Source organism: Tachysurus fulvidraco, chromosome 9 (genome assembly GCF_022655615.1).
Source record: "Tachysurus fulvidraco isolate hzauxx_2018 chromosome 9, HZAU_PFXX_2.0, whole genome shotgun sequence".
NCBI classification, from domain to species: Eukaryota; Metazoa; Chordata; class Actinopteri; order Siluriformes; family Bagridae; genus Tachysurus; species Tachysurus fulvidraco.
In genome coordinates, this window is record NC_062526.1 from 8,756,050 (window position 1) to 8,780,170 (window position 24,121).

Consider the following 24,121-nt stretch of genomic DNA (forward strand, 5'->3'; position numbering starts at 1 on the left):
GAGACACAGGAAGAGCAAGAAAGGCAGTGTGTCATTCCAGGGTAGTGTGACATACATTTCCTTTTCTCTCCCTTTCTTCTGAATTCTTGTGACACAATTGTGGCTGTCAAAAAAATGTATTAAAAAGAGTAAGTATAGTTAGTATGTATCTGTATGTAACATATAGTTAGTATGTATCTGTACCAGTAAAGATGATCTCTGTATATAAATACCAAAAATAAGAATGCAAACTCCTAATAAATTTGTTCACCTTAAAACCTGGAGAACTGTTTTCACTCATGCCCATAGACTATGACTTGCCAAGAGAAACTAAAGACATATGTAACTAAAAACAAGCTTTATGTACAATGTGCATGTTGTTCTGTTGACAGACAGCAGAGACATCAGCGTATGAAACACATTTCTAGCTGAAGCAGTGAAAGCTGGAGAATTTCTGTTAAATCACAACTTAAAAATCATAACTTAAAAACACCACCCAATATATATATATATATATATATATATATATGTGTGTGTGTGTGTGTGTGTGTGTGTGTGTGTGTGTGTGTGTGTGTGTGTGTGTGTGTGTGTGTGTGTGTTTGTTTTTTGTTTTTTCCTTTATACAAAATATTAGGCTTATAATTGAAATGTGTACGATTATATTCTGCAAATATATTTGTTGCCATTACAGAGCATTTTATTTTATTTCTGAACTTCTCACTGGAACACATTATCAAGCAGTCTGTCTGTCTGTCCCTGTGTCTGTCTGCCTCTCTTCCTTCCTGTCTGTGTGTCTGCCTGTCTGTCAGTCTGTCTGGACACTATACAGTACCTACGCGCTCCGGCTCTTACAGAGTTAACTGGAAGCCGTGCTGAAGGCGGCACTCTGTGGGGGAGTCACTGCGTCTCGAGCCGCTGCTGCAACATCACAGCACATTCCTGAGCAGAGCTGTGTAGAGCTGCTAACATCTGACTCCCACAACTCATCTCATCTCATCTCATCGTATATCATTTCATCTCATATCATCTAATCTCATTCAAACCGACTGCACTTTGGGTTATTCAAACACAGCCATCTGCTCCACGGTTGCAGCAGTGAAGACTATGCATGGTCCAAGCACCACTGGGTAACAACACGTCGGTGAGTACAACGATGACTAGAACCTATTTGTGTATTTTAACCTGGGGGAAAAAAATACTGCACGATTTTCACATGACCAAATCGAACCATTAGACAACCTGTCATATATAAATGCATTTAAACTAAGACGCCCCAGGAAATAAAATCGTCTCTTATAATATTGTGAGTTTAATTGCGGTCTATGTCTGTATTGAATTGTATCCTTTGCATGCAACATGTTAATTTCAGGCTAGAAATATAGTCACCACCCGACATGAATAGGACGCAGCCAACATATCTCACCAACAACACAGCCTTAAACGGAGCGCCCTATCAATCCTGTCCGTCTGTAACGCGTTATTTACATATGACACACGAAACGACCGGTCTGTTTTGCCCCAATGCTTGCGTGCTATATTTTGACATCTTCGTTTTGCCACATTTTGACCTTTAAGCTTTGCTATTCTTGCTCGTCACGACGCGTGTGTATGAGGACTGGGTTTCAAATCGCGTGCCAGGCGCGAGCTCAAAAATGTTGCCCGGGGTGTGATCAAATGTAGTGTGTGTTATAGCCTAGTTCACCATCCCTTTATGAGTTTTGTGTTTACCCCCAGGAATTGTCAAGCTCTTGCTTCACAAATTGTCAGTCTCTGTATTCTGATCTATTCATACATAATCAAGCTTAATTAACAAGCCTGAGGATTTATTCTGTGGTTATAGCATTAAAAAACTCAACTGATTTGGATTGTAAAGAATAACCTAAAAAGACAAGAAAATACAAATTGGTTAATTGGTCAATTCCTTGTCCTATATTATGTCTTAGGTTCTGCCTACTGTTTTGGTTCACAAAAGACAAGAACTTTACTCATTACTGAATAACCTACGATCTATTGGTAAAACATATGACCAGGGTCTTCTTATGGTGTTTATTTTAAGAGAAAATTGTGTACAAACACTTTTTCCCTGACTGCAGTAATGATCTAAGGCTGCAGGAATGTGAGTGTGTGAGTGTGTGTGTGTGTGTGTGTGTGTGTGTGTGTGTGTGTGTGTGTGTGTGTGTGTGTGTGTGTGTGTGTGTGTAGACCTGGAACTTTATAGCAGTTCAGGATGTGGAAAAGTAGAAAGAAAGAGAAATGAGAGATGACAGGAAGAGCAAGTAGGAGGGGTGAAAAAATGTCAGGGAGGCCTAGAAATAACCATAATTATGGCAGTTTTCTCTCTTTCTGTCTTTTCTGTCTTTGCCCACTACCTCGCCACCCTTCATGTTCCATCTAATGGAGGAAATGCCACTGCAAACTCAAGGAACTCCATGTCATAAGGAGCTGACAGAACCTGGAAGTTTTAGAGTGAATTCAAACAGTTTGGAGTTCTGTAAGGTAAACATTACCAAAAAAAATGTCAAGGGAAAATGCTAATTTTCACCCTGTGGCTCTACAAATGGCCAGGGATGTAGAGATAAAGATGTAATCTCACAGAAATTAACCACACCCCCATCTAAACACCCCTAAATATCTTAGCTGAGTAAGGTGTTTAAACACAAGTCATCACTATGTGTTTAACCATGTTGTAAGAAGTGAAATCACATTTTGGGGGGGAAATAGCAATGTTTGAGTATGACTCAGTGCAAGACACTTGAATTTTTTTCACTTTTGGTACAATGCGTGCAGTTTTATTGGAACCAGATGTTGGCGCTCGACTTAATTTCCCTCCTTGAGTCATTCCTTCTCTTTGGCATGCTCTGAAGCATTTCTCCTAGGCTATCCAGTAGAAGTAAAATAAAGTTTGGTGAAGAAAGTTCAGCAAGGACAAATAAAATAATGCAAGGTCCCATTCAGAATACAGGACTTAAGAAACTTTTCTCATTTGAATTTTCTTTGTCTGTATGAATGGAAGAAAAGTAGTACTATTGTCTTTCATTGGCAACATATACAGGTCACTAGAGAAGTCGTGGTATCTTTTTTACGCAAAGAGCTGTATTTCAGTAGGGTGGCCACATGCTGTGGTAAATGACCTTTGCACTGCCTGTTTGTTTGTGTCCCACTTTCCCCCTCTTGTGAAGGAAGAATGAAAATCTGGACAATCACTTAAAGTTCAGCATTGCTCTGTGGTAGGAAAAAAAGAGAAAAGAGTTGAGACCAGATGTGGGACCATTTGTTTTCTTCACTTTAAAGCTATAAGAGAGAATAACGCTTGACCTCCATTTCATATAAATTTTTATCATCATATCAATGGATTGAAACTAGAGTTCTGCTCAGTTTGTGTAACATTTTGAGTAAATGTTCTTGTGTAATTTTTGTAACTCTTTTTGACAAAAATATTTGTCCTTAACACCTTTTGGTGTAAAGAATTCTTGTAATGGTGACCCAACATGTTCTTACACTTGCAAATTTGTACTGACTCAATGACTGACTTGAATTGAAAATCGTATTAAATAAGGTTATATCTACTTTATTTACTCCTTAATAACCTCAAAGCCATTTGTTGAGGCATGTAGAATTGAGGAGGACTGGATCCCACTAACGCTTTGTCAGGAGTTTCCCAAACAATTCCATCCCATAGTTCATTGTGAGACTGTAAAAGGATATACAGCATAATTGAAAACGAATGGCCAGAGCTGACTTTCTCACTACCAGTTAAAGTAAACACAAGCATTTTACAAAAGTCGGCATTGTAAATTGGCATTGTCTGGTGTTTGGTGTTGTTATGTTTTTAAACTCCAACACCACTGACGTTTAAGGCCACACAAGATGACAGCTTAAAACTATTTTGTTATCTTTGTCCACTGTTCACTATTCCATAAATTAAAGTCTCTACTTACTGTGGGAACTATTATACACTGTCCCTTTCCCATGGAACGAGACTTAGTTCATTTTATCGTGAGTAAAAACAATATAAATTTGGGGTAGTTATGTTAACAACTGCTTTTGGTAGATTTTACAGTGGGGGTTGGGGGTGGGGTTGGGTTTGGGGGAGATTATCCTAAGCAGTTATAGACGTCACTGTAATGAGAAGCTATGTTTATCTTGTTACTATTTAAATGTTAAATTGCAGTTATTACCTGCACCTCCCAGATAGGTGCACAGGTATATATTTACTGTATGACTGTAGTTCTGTTCAGCTGTATCTCTATGATCTGTTGCAATGGACAATTTGGCAGCCTGACCACCACGGGACCTCCACAGAGCTTATAGTATTTAGGAGGTGTACTGTTCTCATCATAAATTATCATTTATTTAAATGCTAGTGTGCATTTCACTGGTACGAATGTTCCTGTGGTGGTCCTTTCTACAGATGGACAGGGTAAAAGGGAACGAAAAAATTCTACATAGCAACAAATAAGCTACACGTGGTAATTGTAAACTTCTTTTATAGATATAGCTTACGTTTGCTAAATTAGCATATTACTCTATTGGATCAGCACGACATATGCCAATGTTATTTGTTGGTGATGTTTTTGCTTATGTGAACTTTGTAAATGGTATTTAATTGCATTACTATTCAGAAATGTATTCTGCAATATATCAGAAATATTTGTGCTATACAGTCTATTTGACTGGATTGTAACAGAAAAGGATATTCTATGCTCATCAGCCTGTTTCTTTGAATTATTGTTACTATTTACATGCATGCCAGGTTCTGTAAAGTTCCAAAGACCAAATCATTTGATGTAAGCTTGTGACTAGTAAACTGAACAGAAGAATCCACCAAAAGCTATTTATATGTGTTTGTCTTCCCTCCATTTTGTTTGATTTTGTGTCTCTGCTGATGGATTGTGTGTTTGCTGTGTAAAGCCAGACCATAACAACTCAAAGTAGAACAGTTATGCCAGTACCTGTCTAAGGAGCATGTGGGAGTCATGGCATCTCTCCAGAATGTGCTCTGTGGAAATCATCTATCCTTATTTTCTTATTTTCTCATTTACATGCCTCTATATCTCAGTTATGGATGACTAATTGTTGACTGGAAATAACTTGGCAGTCCTTGCTTTTTAACAACATGGCCAGAACTTCTTTAAACCTGTAGCAGTTTTTCAGAGCAGATACTCAATCTATATACTCATGTTGAATTTTTAATCATTAACACATTCTTAAGTACGTGTTATTTTAAGGTTTGGTAGTGTGAAAACTAAAGATAGTATTGATCTAATACCCGGTATTGAAATCAGAACAATAATAGGAAAGACGTCTTGGATAATATACACAACATATCAGATATATGGATTTTTGAAATGGGAAATGTTTACATATAAAGGGACATGCCTTTTTTTTTTTTTATTAGGATTCATTTTATTATACTTTATACTTTATTATGTATATGATCATAAGTACGAATGTTTAATTTATAGCTTTTTTAAATTTGCAGCTGCTTTGAAAAGAAAGCTATATCGGATGGGTATGGGTACGAGCTGTCACTTGAGGTTTTAGCTCCTGTATCTGAAAATAATGAAATACAATGTTAATGAAAAACAATGTTATCGGTTGAGTACACAAAGCTGGGTTCAATAATTCCACAAATTGTAACGTAATGTTTTCCTATCCACTCTTTAAGTTAGCAGCATGTACTATAAAATGCTGTTTTTTCCACTCCAAAATACAAACCTCTCATTATGTGTGTATTGTCACTCTGGCGTATGTTGTCCTTGAAGAAGACTGTAACTTGTGCAAACAAGGCTACTTTAATTTTGGTGCTAGCTTAATTGCTACATCGTTGCAATCTGTGCTTTCTTTAACAGTTTAATTCTAAGGTACAGTCTCTAGGGAATCAAATATATGTGGCCAGACCTTCCTGTAACCTTTGCAGCCTAGTTTGGGGTAACTGTTCACTCTACACCCACTGAGATACTTTTTGTTCAGAGACTTGTCCTCTGTGAAACATTCCTGGCACAGGGCTGAGGTAGATGTGTTTCGGCTTCCAGCCTTTTTTTCTTGATGTGTGTATTTAGGGATCTGTGCAGCCTGTGTGAAGAGAGAGGCATGGAGCCAGGGGAGAGAAAAGCTGCTGTTTACTGTACACTCATTGTTCTCCTTCAATGGAAGGATCCTCAGACTGGTGGCTTCAGATCTGGCCGTCTTGTTCACTTTCTACTCAGGAACTAGATCCTGGACGGCTGGAGGTCATATCAGACCAGAAACTAGGTGTAAATATAGATGTTGGATTTGGGGCTTAGATATAACCAGGAAATCCTGGAATATTCTGTTTCACTGAGGAAAGAGGGTTTAAATGAAATTCATGTCTCCAAGTGACTTCTAAATAATTCTTTTAAGCATAGTGTCCCTGAGTGAACTGAGTTGTTGTAAAGGGTCTATTAAGATGTTCTTCTCAAATTAAAATCGGTGTTTCAGAGCTGTACTTGTCCCTGTATGTTACGCACACCATAAAATAGTATGTCATTTCAAAAAAAATGTTTAAAAGAATAGTTTGAAAATATTTTCTGTTCAGATATGTGGTTTGTCACTTACAGGAAAAAAAAAATCCAAATTTTGTGATTGTCCAGTCAGATCTAGAACATATATATTCCACGCTGAGGAAGTTCTTGCTCTTGAGCAGTAGCTTGTTAGCAGTAACGTGGTATAGTAAAGTATGTACAGTAGGTGCACGTTTTAGCTGCCGGTCTTCTTTCACACTGTTTCCTGTCTTTACATCGCTTTGTCAAAATGTTAAGTGTTGATGTGATTTCACCCTTAAGTGTTAGGGTGAAATTTGTATGAAGTTGTGGTTATGTGGCATTTAATGTCAGAAGATGTTTTACTAATTTAGGGTTCTTCAACATTGGAATATGTTGTTTCCTCAAACTGAGTGACAACATGATTCCATCTTTCTACACTGGGATGGATCTATCAGTAAGAGTAAGTACAAAGCTCTTGTTAATCTCTTTGCTTTTCTCAATATTTGAGAAGCTTCAATATTTGAAGCTACTATCAGGTTTGTGTATTTTTGAAAGGGGTGTGGCGTATTTTGACCCATATTGACATTAAGTCAGTCAGGCACTTCAGAATACCATTGCTCAGCATGCTGATTTCCCTTTCACAAGGAACTACATCAACACAGGGAATCAAATCACAATTCAGAAGCCATTTTGTGGGTAATAAACCCTTGTAATCCCTCGGAATTTATGTAAATGACTGCTGTTCAGATTGAATGGAAATAAGACACAACATGTGGTACACACATGTAAAACTGTGTAAAAAAAAAAAAAGCACAAAAAAAAAAAAACAGGCAAATGACTTGATAGCTATTTATGGAACTGACAGATAGATTAGCAAATCTTAAAAAAAGAGGTGCATATCTGTTATAAAGTGAATGGGTGGTGCTAAATTACTATAAAGTTTATACGGGAGTCGGGTAAAATGAGTTTATTTGTGTGATGTTGAAGGAAAAACAAGAAATCCAAAACATTTTAAAAATATATGACGAAACAAGCCATGCTGTATCTCAAACTCAGGATTCCATGATTCTTTAATCAGGTAATTAAATTAGAAGGTTTAATATTCAGCCCAATATTTTCAGTTATTCAAGCGATCGTATGCTATTTCTAGATATCTGCAACTAATAACAGTTAGCATTCATCGTATAAGAACGCAGCTCTGCTTCATGAAATTCTTCTGAAATTCTGTCACAGACTGGTACCAGCTGTCAGGCGTGATTAAGGTGTGTATGCTTCCAGCAAGAGTTCAATAAGAAACATCTTTGTATACAGCTTTAGAGGATTATGTGTATCAACAGGTTTGTCCAATTTCTAAGAAATTATTATTCTCTCAAAGGATCTAACGGATTTTGGCCACATGATGATTGTGGGATATTTTGTTTTGTACACCATAGATAGAGCAGGTGTGGTTCAGTCTGTGGCAGCAGCTCTCTTTATAATCTAATCTAATCTTCATTTATAGACTCACAGCTAAATTTACATGCATTACCTGCTAAAAAAAGCTGTGGTTGTGGGTCAGTTACTGCTCAGTGAGGTGCAGCTGATTATAGCATGCAAGAGGAAGTGTTAATGTCAGGTAGGAGAGAAAAGTGCTTATGGTCACCCAGCCTGAAAAAGCACAGGAAAGGAAAGAGGCTGTAAGATAATAAAAGATGACCTATTCCATTTTGGGAAATGTTCAGGAAAGTTTGTTGCTACTTGTGTTCCGGGAACTACTCATCCGTAAACAAGGCAATCCAACTCGTGTGTTTAGACGAGGATTTGTAAATCCTGCTTCTTAAACTCTGGGAACATTTCATTCTGATTAGTCAAAACTCACACCACAGCTACCAACTCGGTGTTTCAGTGCTCTGAGATTAATGAGAATTGTTCCACTGCTTTCACTGGGAACAGAGGAGTCTATTTATAGAATTGACATACATTTTCTTCTCTTAAATAAGTTGACACGAGCCAAAAGGAAAACACCCCAAAATATTTGTGCAAAGGTCTTGCTCTGATTTTAAAGATTGAAAACAAGCGCAAGAAAACAATCAGCCAATGTTCTGAATAAGGTGGAGACTCTATGGATCCCAGATGCAAGGGAAGCTCCCATTTCCTTTATCCACATATTTGGTGACATTCTTAATAGCTTGAATACCAAGGCAAAGAATACTGACAGCATATGTTCGTTTATCTGCTCTAATACCAGCATTTAAAAAACAAAAAAAAAAAACAACAATTTCCTTTAGCTTCTTCTTGCTTAGGTTTTTAACACATATTTCTAACAATACAGTAATGTAACCCTTTTTAATTTCTTTAAGGTGTGGTATAGATTATGGAAAGGAAATCTGACTGTTGCATTACAGTTCCCATTAAGACAGACTGAAAACGACTGCAGCACGGTTATTCAAGCTCAGAGAATTTATAACTGCTGCAGTGCTCGTTAAACAATGGCTTTGTTAGGATAGAGGAAACATGAAAAAGTGTTTGGAGAGATAAGCTAGCTGAATGTTTTGGTGTGGTGTAATAAACAATGGAAAACATATTCTTATAGCATAACAGCACAGCTGTTATAGATGCAACCAAATTCAATAGCTTTGTTCAGTTTCTGTATGTGCCATTGCATCAGCATCTGATTTCAGCATTCTAATTGCTGTTGCTTATATCATAAATTATATATATATATACTATCTATCTAACTATCTGCTCAGTGTTGAAAACATTTAAAATCAAGCTTATAATTAGAGAATTGATGTCTCACAGCATTAAATGAGCAAACAGTAACACCTTACAAAAAAAATGAAGAAAAACTACATCATTTTAAAAATTTGATTGCTTGCATTAGCCTGCTTTTGTCATCGTTACCCCAAAAACTGCACATGACTACAATTCCGATCAGCCACTGTACCTCACCAGCTCATCTCACATGACTGATCACACCTAGTTCACATTTTGTTTTTAATGAGGATTAGTATGTAAGTCACATCTTGCACAGCACTCATGATCCAGCTTTTGTCATTGTTTGTAGTTTTTTTTTTATATAATTATATAATTTTGGTGTCTCTGGACTAGGTTTTCTGTATTGTTTGTGTTTTATTAATATATAATCCCGCACTTGTGCCTGCTTTCCTCGACACTTTCTAAGATACAAATTGATTGGGGAACAATAGTGCCAAAAACAAGGTAAATATTTCACCTTGGTTTTGAAGCAAAAATGTTAGAAACTTTACTGGCAAAACAGAATGGTCTGCTGTTTACCAGTGGTAAGAATTAAATGAATAATATTATGATTTCATCCTAATGTCACGGTGAGGCAAAGAGGATCCAACTGCAGTTTGAGATTTAATAACAAAAACGAGAAACAAGCAACAGATAAGCAGGCAAAACAGGGCAGAACACTGAACAGGAACAGACAACATACTACACCAGACAACGACTAACACCAGGGAAGTGAACAAACAGAGTAGATATAGTGAACAAGAACCAATAACAAAGCAGGGACAATCAGAGACAAAGACAACACATCTGGAGGAAAGATTGAGTACAATTAGTGTCCATGGTAACCAAGAAGTGGGCGGAGCAAACAATTAACAACAGGGCAAGGCAGCAGACAGAAACAAAGGAAAACACAGACAGACTCATTACAGTCACACTCCAAGCAACTTTGCTAAGAACCAAAGAGAAACAATAAGGAACTTAGTGTCAGAACTGTTGAAATGTTGTTTTCAGTCCAAAGTATGGCTGTACTGTACAGTATGTCCTGTGAGGAATCACAGTTTTAGAAGTTTTATTGTCAGGAAAAGAGACATCTTTGTCACTTTGCCATGGAAGCTAGCATTACTTCATATAAGCAGCAAGATTCCCCATTTTTGCAACACTACACGACTTCCACATTTTGCACTATTGTAACTGAATACTGTGTGAAATGGTAAGAAAATTGCAAGGCTAGCATTTCTAAAGAGAAGTATCTTCGCCATGAGCATAATTTCGTTTTAAATAGTGTCCTTATGGTGATGGCTACAGGAAGTATAGAGCCTCATTTTATATTTGTATTTGCCACATAAATGAATAATGTGGAATATCATGGCTTATGTGATATTTTTAGAAAGCACATTTGTAATCCGTTTTCTGTCAGGAGATTTTATATAAAAGATAAATGGGTATTCACTTAAAAAAGGCAAGGCATGTTACCCCTGATTTTTCATATTATGAACACAAAATTATGAATCAAGTTGTTAGCAGTCACCTAGTGTTTTACAGTATGCTTTGAGTGATGGATGAGTGTGGTTTTCTTAAAAAAAAGAGATATTATTAGTTCATCAGCTTCATTGTTGTCAGCTTCACGCATTAAATCTTAATTTTACTGGCCTTATGAAATAACAGTGAAGCCATTTTTTCCCCAAACGGTTTACTGTTTTATGCTCTCAACCATGTTTAGATTTTTGTTCTTTTCTCCCTAAATTCTTTCACTCAACCTTTTCTTCTCTCATGTCCCCCTAGCTCATGCTTTGCTGAACATGACCCACTGCTGAGTCAGGCTGTATCGAGCACACTACGCAGTGGAGAAAAGGACAGAGAGCCGCTTTCGATCACCCCGTCACGTGAGGCTGGCCTCAAAAAATGTCTGCAGAGGTGGAGTCCGGCATGCCTCCAGCAGAGCAGGCACCCGTGAAGACGCCTTCCAAGAAAGAGAAGAAGAAGGGTATGTGAACATGCTCGGTGCTGAGAGGTTACAACATGGTACATGCTAATGGAATTTGCAAACAGTTTATTTTTCTTACTGCAACATTGGGAGTCAGGATTTGAAATCTGATGGCCAGATCTGGTTTATTTAATGTTTTCGTGTTTTATGTATGGAGCTTCTCTCTAGGATTGTGGTTTAGTGTTACGTTATACATCCTCTTTCTTTTGTAATTTCTTTCGCTTTTCCAAAGAAACAGCTATCATTTTTTTGGCTGTTGTTTTCCTGTCATGCAAGAAAACATCAGGGATGGTAGAACTATTTATTAGGTCACTAATATCACCCATTTTTACATATATGTTTATACTGGTTTTCTTACATAGAGGAACACCTGAATGGTCAGACTTGTAATGTTTAACAGAAACTCCATTCAACTTGACGAATACAGGACTTCTCTTTTTCTTGTTTTTTTTTTTCCTATACTTGGAAAAAACAGAAGGCCGTCAGTATGACTGGGTGTAGATCCAAATAAACCACAGACGTCAAATAATGCTTCAAGTATTCACACTATTTTGAGGCAAGTGTGTTCATTATGGCTCATTACGTATTCTCCAGAACATCCGGATCCTAAAATAGCTATCTGAAATGCTTTTAGCTCTGACGCATTTACATCTACCAAGACCTGTTTACAGGTCCAGCTGTATATTCCTGATTCTTGTTACTATGTACATTTTAAATAGTTTCACTGTATTTACTGGGAATGTTGAAGTATAATACTTCATACTGCTGAACATAGTAGACTGTTGATTTGGTGATTTTGATTGGTCAGAGGTGTATATCATATGGTCTAGGTTAATTCTGATACCTTATAGTTTCATTACTTTTATAATAGCTGTGCCACATGAACAAATTAACAAATGTGTAATCATTGACATGGTAGAGTTTTCTGTGAAGAAACATTTTTGGAAGGAATCTCCAGTGACACTGAGATCTAGCATTGTAACTTTAAGTACAGCGACACGTCTCTAGGCTGGAGAGCACTGTGTTTTTTCATAAATATGAAAAGCTGCAGTTTTCTTTTTTGTCTTTTCATCTTCAAGAGAGAGAACAGAGAGCCCGGTGAGGGAACAGTTGCAATGTTATTTAATTGGCATTCCATCTTTAACATTTAACTACATCTAAACGAAAATTATGACCTGACATTGTTCAGTAAAAATTGTTAATTGTTGCCAATTTTTTTTGTAACAGTATACCCCTTGTTTTATTTACTTAAGTTAAATAACTGAATAATACATTAAGAGTATAAGAGGTTAAAAAAAATAATTATAGAAAATTCAATGCTGCTAAAAAAGCATAACATTAAAAGCCTCTATGCAGGATTTTGTGGGCCTCCTTGACCCAATAGTTCTCTGGATTTATTTTTGTTAAGCTGGACCTAGTGCATAGTGATATTGTTTGTCTTTGCCAGGCTTGCTCATAGCTGAAGAGTGCACCGGTGATGGATTCCATTAGGGTTGTCTTCACAATATCTTCCAGCTGCGAGTTTAAATCCCTCCCCAGCCTGTCTGTTTATGATCCCTTTTCACTAAAGCTCTAACAATGACTTGGGTTACAAAGTGCATCTGGACAGTTCAGTCAGTAATGCATTTCCGATTCAGAAAACAAATGTAGCTAGATCATATAAGTTGAATAGGTTTTGTTTTTGCTAGCTTGCTTTAGTTTTCAGAAGACCAGAAGACAAATCCGATGTATTCCAGCTGTGGTGTGACTACATTTGCTAAAAAAAAAAGCCTACTGGTATCACTTGCTTTATCAGCAGACTCATTTGTAAATAGCTAGATTTCTAGGTAGTTGTCACTTGCTAACGTCAAAGCACCTCATATCAGGATTGCAGTGGGAAATGTTTAGTCTGCAAATAATGCTGTCTTGCACCCAAGGCCTTTAACAGGTCAGGGGTGACATCATAAACAACATGCTCAATGAGGTAGTGTTTGCAGACAAGAAGCAGTAATGTTTCACCATTGCAACACCATACTCCATTTATGAAGAGGGAGCTATTCACTTTTTCTTTTATATCACTGACTCTGATTCATTGATTTATTTGTTCATTTACTTATTCATTCATTCATCTTCAGTAAGTGCTTTGTATTGGACAGTGCTTTGGTGGATTTGGACCGTGGAACGTGAGGAGAGAATATATTCCGCTCAACCTTTATGGACACCTGATCATTCACACACTTTTAGACAATTTTACACAATTTAGCATGGCCAGGTCTCCTACAGGTATGTTTCTAGTAGGTGGGAGGAAACTGAAGTTCCCTGAGGAAACTCGTACAGAAATGATGAGAACATGTAACTCTCTAGGGAGCTGTTATGGGGTTAACCAGTAACCTTTATAACATGAATTTCAGACAAATCAACAATCACATTCACAGCTTTCTCTAAAGATAATTATGAATTGTTTTGGACAGATAGGATGAGTGAAGAGAGTTATTTTATGTTTGCTGTCTGTCTAACTAACTGAAAATGAACTAAAATCTTAATTTTTTAGGCACACTTCACCAAGCCTTCCATCTTATTTCACTGACCAAAGCATCAAAGGAAGTTGTGTCTGATGTCTGATCTGTTTAAAAGGGGAGGAAGTGACTGAAAGAGGCCTGCACATTCATTGGTGTGGGGGTTGTCCTGTGTCCCGTTGATAATAAGGGGGGAACTGCCAGCCTGTTGAATCCATGCATGTGTTGAAAGTCAATAGCATCCCTTAGTTTGTTCACAAACTGTCTGGCTATACCCATTCTTTCACTCCCTTTCTCCGCCCCTGCCATCTAAACAGGGCAGACATTCGAGTGGAGAACCCCAACACAATTAGCTGAGATGCAAAGAAAGAGAGGGTGCAAAGGGATAGGAGAAAGGAGAAAACAAATAAATTAAATAAGATGAAAGAGAAAGATGGCAGAAAAGTGATGCCTCATAGCAAGAGAGACTCTATCCCAAAATACTATAGGCTTGAAATAGATAAATCAGCTAGTGAGTAGATCACACTGTGGAAGTGATATCAAGAAAGATTACACACACTCATACACACACATACGCACTTACCTTTAAGCACAGAAAAAAATCAGCGGGAAAAAATGCTGACTGAAGAAGGTTTGCTTTTTTTTTTGCTGTCAAATATAAATGTAACATATGTTAATAAAAGCAATATGTTACTGAACATCTTAATCGTACTTAAAATCCTACTAAAACGCATACCATCTGTCTTTTCTTATTTAAAACTGAGGGTAATGGTAGCTCAGTGCTTAAGGTGTTGGCCTACTGATCGGAAAGTTGTGAGTTTGAATCCCAGATCCACCAAGCTGCCACTCCTGGGTCTCTGATTTTAGACCCTTAACCCTCAACTGCATAAAAGAGGAAAATGTAAGTCTGTAAATGTAAAACTATATACTGTAATGATTCAGAGTCTAGGAGCAACCCAGAAAAGGGAGGGCTTCTCAAATTTAATGCCTTATGTCTAAAGTTTTTCTTTGCAACTGCTGCCTCTGTATTGCTCATTATGAATCGAACTCTAGCTTACTTTCGGTCAAGATGTTTAGCTGAATTGCACTGAATTGAATTGAATCTAATCAAATCAACCCGAATTGAATCATATTGAAAGACAGTCTCTAAAAACCGCTGTGCATGGCCAAACACCATAAAAGAGGTCTGGATTACGAAGGTGTATTTCTGACCGGTTTTGAGCCAGTTAATTAACATTGACCACATGAATCAGTTAAATCAAAGTCATTGACATAAGAAGACCTTTAAGTGAACTACAGAGTGTGCCTAATAACCGCCTAACATAATGATGGGTTGTGGGAATTGCAGAAGACCTTATCTCCCCTTTTGAACTATCAAACAGAGAGGCTCGGCCAAGAAACACTCAGCATTTTGTTTCAGTATAAACATGCTGCTGTGAACAGTTTGTACTTTCTGCTTTGTAATTCCCTTTGGTCTACATAAGATACATAACTCATAAATTACATAAATTAAAATTTTGTTGGATTTACAAGTTACAGCAGAATACCTTACAAAACCACTGGTTCTTTTTTGGCTATGGAGCCATTAATTCGTGTGTGGTGTGGTTCCAGGTGACAGTTAATCCACAGATGGAAAATATTGTCTTTTCATTTAATGCTTTCAAGAAATGCATCTATTTTCCCTCTGTATATGGTTTCTCAAAGTAATCTATTAGGAGTAAAATTACATAATGTGTTATCCTTTCATCAGTTTGTTAACGGATAACAGAAAAAGACTGAGATTTGAGGTTTTACAATTAGATTCGGACTTTAGTGTAATCTAGTATTCGTGTTCATGTTGGAATTCATAGAGTGAGTGCAAGTGAGACTAAAATGCATGATTGGTTGTTGTAGCTGGGCACAAAAATAAGTCTTGATCAGATTGGAGCTAGTATCAGAAAGTCAATATGAATATATAAGTAGTGGAAGTTGGTTAGAAATGCTCTAAAATTATATATATATATATATATATATATATATATGTATATATATATATATATATATATATATATGTATATTAATATACATATTATACATAAATGTATTTACATATAAATTTAAATTATATTTTAAATGCTTATGACAAAGATAAGAGGACCAGATCTCATTGTAACATACTAACTGTACAGAACCGGATTTTGGCCAACATATCTGATATCTTATATCTAATATATCTTTATGTCTAATCTATTCTAATCTTTAAACAACAAAATTAATTCAAGTATTCAGTCTTTGTTTTATTTATCAGCACTTACACTTATCTCTATCTCAGCTTTAGCTACTCCAGAGAAAACAGATGAGTTCCTGCTGGCCAGGTTCAAAGGTGATGGTGTTCGGTACAAAGCCAAGCTGATTGGCGTGGACGATGTACCTGAGGCCAGAGGGGACAAAATGAGCCAAGACTCCATGATGAAATTGAAGGTATGAGAAATTTGAATGCTTAAAGAAATAGATTTTTCTTTTAACAAATTCTGAAAAAGTATTCTGATTGTGTTTTTTTTTTAATAATTTATAGTTAAATGATAGATGTAAATATAATTTAATAATAAATTGTTTATTCAAATGTAAAATGTTCTTTAATGCTCAAGATACAGCTTTAATGCTCTCAAATAGGTAGCATTTGTACAGCACTGTGAAAAAAAATCTTAGCATGTGGAGATATCTTGAAGAATTGAAGGAACAAATTTTCATGTAATTCATCGTTATGTGATTATTATATAACAAATATAAGACCATTAATCCTAGACCTATACAGTAGTACATACTACTTTGACATATTACAAATTTTGCATTGTCAATTCTCAGCAGTTTATTTGACAGTAGCTAGTTGTGCGCTTTATTTTTTCGCCCCATTTCTAGTCGCTGTACAAAGTATTATATATTATAGTATTAAATATTGGATATTTTTTGCTAAATAACGTAAATAATGGATGACAAGGAGTTAGTTATTGTGGCCTTTTTTGTGTGTTATGTCATCCATAATAGTTTGTATTTCAGATCATAACAGGTTCAAGCAACTGAATCGTTAGTGAAGAAATATTAATTTAACACTATGTTACATTTTGGTGCACTTTTGAGTTTAGTGATATGAAAATATATTTGCTCTGTCTATGCTTTTGGCTGTTTCTCAGGGCAAGGCAGCAGCTGCTCGGTCGCAGGGCAAACACAAGCAGAGAGTTTGGGTGAACATTTCTCTTTCAGGAATCGCTATTACAGAAGAGAAGACAGGGGTGAGTCTTTGTTGACATCCGGCAGAGCTGTATGCTTTCTCACTTAAAAAAATATGTTTATTGCATTTCCACACTAATTATATATATGATGTCAACTCTGCAGGCAATACTAATGGAACATGCTGTGAACAAGATCTCATTCATAGCTCGAGATGTCACAGACAACCGAGCGTTCGGCTATGTGTGTGGTGCAGAGGGCCAGCATCAGTTCTTTGCTATTAAAACTGCTCAGCAGGTCTGATCAGGTTTCTAATGGACTTGTTTTTCACATCCTTATTTTTGGAAAACCTTCTAAGTCTGAGCAGTTGTGTTTCCTTTCAGGCAGAGCCTCTTGTGATTGACCTGAAGGATCTCTTTCAGCTCATCTTTAACATGAGGAAAAAAGAAGCCGAAGGTTCAAAAAAGGTAAAGGATGTCTTTACATTAGATTATTAAATGGTCACATCCCAAAAACCGCAGGCATTCACATCAGGAAGTATTATTACAGTATCATTATAGCTATTATGTGGAATTGTGTAAATAGTAACAAAATCTGTCAAGCCAGTCATCCAGAAAATTTAGCACACCTCAAAAGTGTAGTGTTGGTCGTTCTGAAAACAAGTTTCATACTAAAAGCTTCATTTGCACCAGATTGTAGAGTAATCATTAGTGACTGTGTTTGGAATAAGCATGACTCAATCCACATTTTATTTGCATTATCCTTTGTTTATTTTATTTTATTTTTGCCTTTCTTTTTATTATGGTACCAAACAAAATTCAGACCAACCTGGATGTTCAGTCCCAATCTATGTTGACTAAGGAAATATCACCTTTTGTATCAAGTTGTAGTCAGAAGTAGAATAACCTTCAATCACTGTTAGTTTATTGCAGCTCTTATGTTGTTATCTTTGATCCATTGTTGATCTGATTATATCTTTTCTCCAGGAAGAAACAAACAAAGTGGTAGAGGTAAGTATTTACTATTACAGAGACTGGAAATCAATTGCATTTGAAATCAGTAATGAAGTATACAGTACTACATTCAGTAGAACATTCAATATTAAAAAATATTGAAATAAATTTTTTGTTTTCATCCCAGAATGGAAGTGACGCCTCACTCGGCAATAGAAAAGTAAGTATTATGCTATATTTTTGTGTTTTATGGTTAGAGCTCAAGGTGATGGGTTTTACATCATCACAACAGCAGCGTAACAGTCTGATAATCATGAACATGATGAGTCTCTATTTTATCACAATTGCTCAAAAAATCTAAAAACAAAAAAAAAATACCATCAACTCAAGTCTAAAGCATTAATAGGCAGTTTGAAGCAATTAAGACAGAAAAAAGGAAATCATATACACAAACCAACAATATCTATTCAGCCTCCTGTCACTTCTTCTGGACTGTATAAAAAAATAAAAGATCACATTCACTTTTCTTGAATAACTAAGACTTGAAGCTCTCTTTGTTTTGTGGCTGTATAAAGTCTGTATAACTTGCATAGATTGGCCCCCATGTAATCACTTAATCATAAAACCTCCTGTTTTCCTCCCTACCCCATTCCCTGTAGGGTGTGGAACAGCTGGACCTGTTTGGAGACATGTCAACCCCACCAGACATGAACTCTCCATCGGTAAGACAAAATCAAAACAGAACCATCCAGTAAAACACTAGTTAAAGTTAAAAAATAACTGCAACCTTAGACTTATGAAATGAGCCAGTCATATCTAAATGAGCCAGTCATACATCTAACTATGTCATGTGAAATGTACATAGATCAGAATAAAATACTAAGCAGGATTCTTGTTTTTCTGTTCTATATCCACTTGCTCTTTAGCAGAACTGTGGTATGTCAAATGAATTAGACATGTCTGGTTCCCGCTCACTTCTCCAGCTGTGTTTTTGGACCTTGTTGTCAAGACTCTGGTCCGCTAAGAAACTGTCAAATTGGCCTCAGATTTAAGGAAATGAGGTTTTTGGGAGTAGTGGAGTTTGACTGAAGCCAAGAACAATAACTGACGTTGTGCCTTACACAAAGCTCAGTTGTTAAAGGTTCTAGCACATGAAACATATATATTTTTGGACTGTAAGAACAATAAACAAATGTGTTGATTAGTCAGAACCTGTGATATTAACAAGGTTTGTACAGTAGAAAGATTTATGGCTGTAGGAGTAGAATTAATGAATTTATTGATCTGGAAAGCAGTAAAGTTGAAAATCCTAGTAATTACCATAATTATGTCAAGTGACATGATTTGTGCATGTGTCTTTATGTTTAGTGTCTTAATGAAGTGTATTTTTTTTTTCTATTAAATCGCAATAACCGTGAGAGTTATTGTTCAGGTAACTATCTAATAAACATGATGTCTGTGTAGTCAGTTCACGTATTGAACTGGTTGATCATCATAGCATGGCATTGTCAGTGATTACACATCATATCATGAACACATTTTACATTTTCGCATCTGTGCATGTTGCACGTTTGTGTTGTGTTGTTTTTACATTCCCTTTGCTTAGTGGTATTCCATTCTTTACTGATAAGACTTGTCAATTATCTTGTTTCAGGAATCCAAGGACATCCTCTTGCTAGATCTGTCCACAGAGATAGACAGCAACCAGAACTGTGTGAAAGGCAATCCATTTACTAACTCATCCTCTACCCTCAGAGCCCAGTCCAGCCTCTCGCCTGAGAACCCCTTCTCCTCTCAGCTCAACTTCTTCCCCACCCCCAGCCAAGATCCCTTCCGGGACGACCCCTTCTCCAAAAGCAACAACCAAGCACTCAATCACAACTCCGACTCCCACCAATTTTTCAATGGCGACCCCAAAAACGGTGATTCAGATTACTTGGGCCAGCAATTTGACCAGCTCTCAAGCAGGACGACGGTCCAGACATTCAGTAATGGCCAGTGGCCACTAGATGGCAGGCCAGCAGAGACAAATGCCTGGACTCAAAATAATATACAAGAAAGCGAACAGAACGGCCACAGTGGAAAAGTGACACCAGAAATTACTCAGAATGAAGTGAAGCATGAAAACGGAAGCAAGCCTGAAGCTGCTGTTACCCAAGCCAAGGATTCTATTATCATAAGCCCTCCACCTCTTAACACAAAAGCTGGCCGGGGAAGGAGGGGTGTAAAGGTGAGGATGGAAAGGCTTTTGCAGAAGCACAGTGAGGTTGTATTATATGGAATTTCCAAAAGCACCATCTCTTTAGGAGCCTTTATTTACTGTTGTTTGCATACAGTAACAGTAATATGGTTAGAAATGAATTTTTGCCTACGCATTTACACAGAGGTATGTCTAGGTGGCAGAATCACACAGGTTGTCCATTCTATACCAACAAAAAAGCTTTAAGTACGCAAGCCAAGTATAACTTAAACCACAATGTCACCTTTTCTGATTGTCAGATTTATCAAAACAAACCTGAACAAGGTTCTGTTACATGCTGTCCTAATGATTTGATCTGATCTTTTAATGCTTCAGTGAATGAGAGAATATTAGGTAAGAACTGACCAAGTGCTGCACTTAAATTCTTTTATCTGCCTTTGTGAAATCAATGACTGTCAACGTTTGGGTTTAAAACACTAAAATGTATTCTATACACAGTGTTTTTAATGGTTTGCTATCTACTTCTCAGTCGCCAACAAATGAAAACGCTGCCTCAGATCCATTCACTTCACCCACCAAGTCTGAATCTCCAACTCCATCTCAACCAGACTGTACCCCAGTGAGCTCTGTTGATTTTTTCAGCAAGAGCAACACCAGCACCTCAGACACCCTCACAGGCCTTGGTAAAATCCTCAAAACTTTCACATTTGTCCTTTCATCTGATTCTTAAAATGTCATCTCATTCTGGCATCTCAGATGCAATAGAGAATTCATATCTAGCGCCATCTTCTGGTTAAATTAAATGTGGCATGTTGTGTCTCTGTTAAGGAGGGCTGTCTCTTGGACACTCATCTTCCTCCTCTAATCTTGGTACAGCCACATGGAATGAGTCCCACTCTTCCATGTTCCCCACAAATACCAGCATCGCCAATGCTTTCACACAGCCTTCATCCTATTCCACCGCTCCAGTACAAAACTGGGGAGGCAACCATGGAGTTTTTGGGACCTCATCCACCCCACAGCTTCCTTCCTGGGGACAAAACAATACTCCTGCTTCTAATGGGTGCTGGACTCAGCATTCAGCTTTGGGGAACCCTTTCCATTCCAGCATTTTTCCTTCAACTTCAGGACTAACATCAGGAGGACAGCAGAGCTCAAGCCCCCCTCCACTGATCCCGCCACGGGCAGGACCTGTCAAAGAAGTCCCTAAGGTTGACACTGATGCCTTTTTGGACCTGGATCCTTTGGGGGAAAAAGAGAAAAGGGACATAAAGGAAATGTTTAAGGATTTTAGAATGGCTAAGCCCCCTAATGGCTTGGCTAAGAATGGTGAGAAGACAGATTTAACTGTTTTTCTGCCTTCCATTTGCCTGGAATTGCAGTGAATATACATGAGTCTGGGCTAGTTGTTTTAATAGATGTCGTCTTTTTATAGAACCGCTAAAAGTCGGTGGCCAGAACCTGTTTGATAGTCCTCTTGGATCTATTTTTGGAGCACCAGCAATTACTCCAGTAAGTTTTTTTTTTCCTGTAGTGTTATACAATTTTGTTATCTTACAATAGAGCAACTCTTGCCTGGTTTCACATTTATTATTATATATGAATATGTATTTATTTATTTTCAAGTATGCATTGTAATATGTTCACTCACTAGATTTATACTGGTAAATTCTTCCATTTCCTCCATGAATGAGATGCTGTACAGTATTTTATAACCATTTGCATTCCCAATTAAGTGTATTTGTTAACATTTATGCTGTTTTTAAGTCCAATGAAGAATCTTTTCAGTAGAATGCAAGCTGCTTATAGTATGTGTTAACAGGAATTATGTAGTTTCATGAATGTTCTGTAATATTAAATTGTACTTGAAATGAAGTCATTTTTAATGAACAAAAATGTGTGGTGTAACAACAAATTGCTGTGGTGTAATAAGAATAAAACACATTACACTACTGTGTTGTTGATTTTTTCCCCCCGATAAAAGTATCCCATTCATTTTTTATTTGTAAGGTAACTGAAAATAATCTTTAAAAATGATCACTGCCTTTTCTGTTCCTTTGATCTATGCTGGTTTAATAACTTGTGCTGTGGATGAAACGTGATAAATATTTTTTTACAGAGTGCTCCTGCTATCAAGGTTGTGGGATCAGATCCTTTTAGAGCTCCATTTGGAAACCCCTTCGCATGATGACCCTTTATGATCATGGATCCACAAAGTTAGTCAAGCTAATTTTAATCTACAATGTTTACTTTGTGATTGAATCTGTTGTTACATGTTTTACTGCTTATCTTATGGTCCATTACTTTCACAGCAGTTCCTGTTAAGGCACAAGGATTTCCTGTAAATTTCTGCCTTCTCCAGTGTATACCGTCAACCAAGATGCCACCCAAAAGCTCCATGAAACCCTCCTTCTTCAGAAACACAATATGAGATGACCTTTTTTGTAGTACCCTAGGCCAAAATGGCAGAGTGCAAATGTACACTGATGTTGCTTCATTTTATATGGCACTATTACTAGTGGTTAATGCAGCCACTGGCAAGAAAGCACAAACTGTACCAGAGAAGAACACAGAGTGTTCACTGCGCAGGTAAAAGGTCAGATTTGTGTTGTTCATTGCAATATTAATGCTTATGTCTTTATTTCACTTACTTGGCAGATGCTTGTTAATTCAGATGTTTTTACAGACAATAGCCTTTCATGCCAGACTATTTAGTGATTTAGGAGTGCTATTTTCTTAAGCTTTTTCTTTTTCATTTATCCACACTGAAGTTTATGGTCAAACGGTTTATCGTATATATATATCTGTATACTAGCTGGATTAAAATGTCATTTTTTTCTTTTTAATGATGGGCAGAGTACAGTCACTCCTATGGAGATGTTAGAAAAAAAGTTGCAAGCTACAGCTGGCAATATGTTTCACATCGCTCTATTACTGATACGATAATGTCTCGGATTGAGTACTCCACTCTATTGAAATTTTATCAAGCTTGAGTTTTTAATAATAAAAAAAAAGTGTTCACTTCTTTTATATGGATTCTGATCAACCCAAATCGTTCATGTACTTGACATAAGAACGTCTAAGACTTGTATGTATGCATGTATTTTTAAGATGATGGTCAGACACTCGCTTTTCTTGCCGTGTTACCCTGAGTGACATATCAAAGACAACAAGTAAGCAAGGAGTGTGCTGTGCACTGAGAAATGTAAGGTCTGAGACTTTGATTATCAGTGTGCCTTCACGTCAGTGACTTTTCAGCTCGGAAGGAAGACTGAAAGACGATTTGCCTGTACTGTACTGGAAGTCTTGTCATAATGACTTATGTGTTTGTGTGTATAGAATTGTGTGTGTGTCTGTGTGTGTGTGTGGTGCACTATGACATTTATCTTGTAACTGTAGTTGTTGCAGTAAACTGGAATTACATTTAATAGAATGGGATAAAAAAGTGGCGTTTATCTGTAACAATTTGTATTTCATATTTTATGGAGTATATGTTAAAATAAAATAAAAAAAATTCTTTAATAATGTTCCAAGTGTCAGTTTTTGTGTAAATGCATACAAACATTATACACACACACACTCACTATATATATATATATATATATAAGCTTCCAGTGGAGACAGTTAAGGGATATTTTAGACAAACATGGTTATTAATATAGTGTTGATATTATAAATAATTTACTGTATTTGGAACTAAAGAGGTGTGTAACTACTAGCATTGAAAAGGTGAGAGCTTTGGCAATTTATTCATTCATTCATCCATCCATTTTCTACCGGGTCACGGGGATCTCAGGCGTCATCGGGCATCAAGGCAGGATACACCCTGGACGAAGTGCCAACCCATCGCAGGTCACACACACTCATTCACTCCGGACAATTTTCCAGAGATGCCAATCAACCTACCATGCATGTGTTTGGACCGGGGGAGGAAACCGGAGTACCCGGAGGAAACCCCCGAGGCACGGGGAGAACATGCAAGCTCTCCACACACACCCACACCCACACCCACACCCACACACACACACACACACACACACACACACACACACACACACACA

The 24,121-nt window shown here is 37.1% G+C and overlaps 1 protein-coding gene across 5 annotated transcripts; it reads left to right on the forward strand.

Annotated features, from left to right (window-relative positions):
* Positions 1-832: 832 nt before the first annotated feature.
* Positions 833-23,587, forward strand: si:ch211-204c21.1 (disabled homolog 2). 5 transcript variants are annotated; one of them, XM_047818456.1, is made up of 16 exons: positions 833-1,120; positions 6,857-6,945; positions 11,004-11,205; positions 16,012-16,160; positions 16,871-16,969; positions 17,073-17,204; positions 17,291-17,374; positions 17,894-17,917; positions 18,048-18,080; positions 18,520-18,582; positions 19,515-20,090; positions 20,590-20,743; positions 20,889-21,389; positions 21,496-21,572; positions 22,180-22,276; positions 22,373-23,587. In XM_047818456.1, the coding sequence occupies exons 3-15, from the start codon at positions 11,124-11,126 to the stop codon at positions 22,246-22,248; spliced, it is 2,043 nt and encodes a 680-aa protein (XP_047674412.1). In that variant the 5' UTR covers positions 833-1,120; positions 6,857-6,945; positions 11,004-11,123; the 3' UTR covers positions 22,249-22,276; positions 22,373-23,587. The 5 variants fall into 5 exon arrangements, with proteins under 5 accessions (XP_047674412.1, XP_026994226.1, XP_026994229.1 ...); XM_027138425.2 differs by lacking the exon at positions 6,857-6,945; XM_027138428.2 differs by lacking the exon at positions 6,857-6,945 and having other exon boundaries at positions 22,376-23,587.
* Positions 23,588-24,121: the final 534 nt, after the last annotated feature.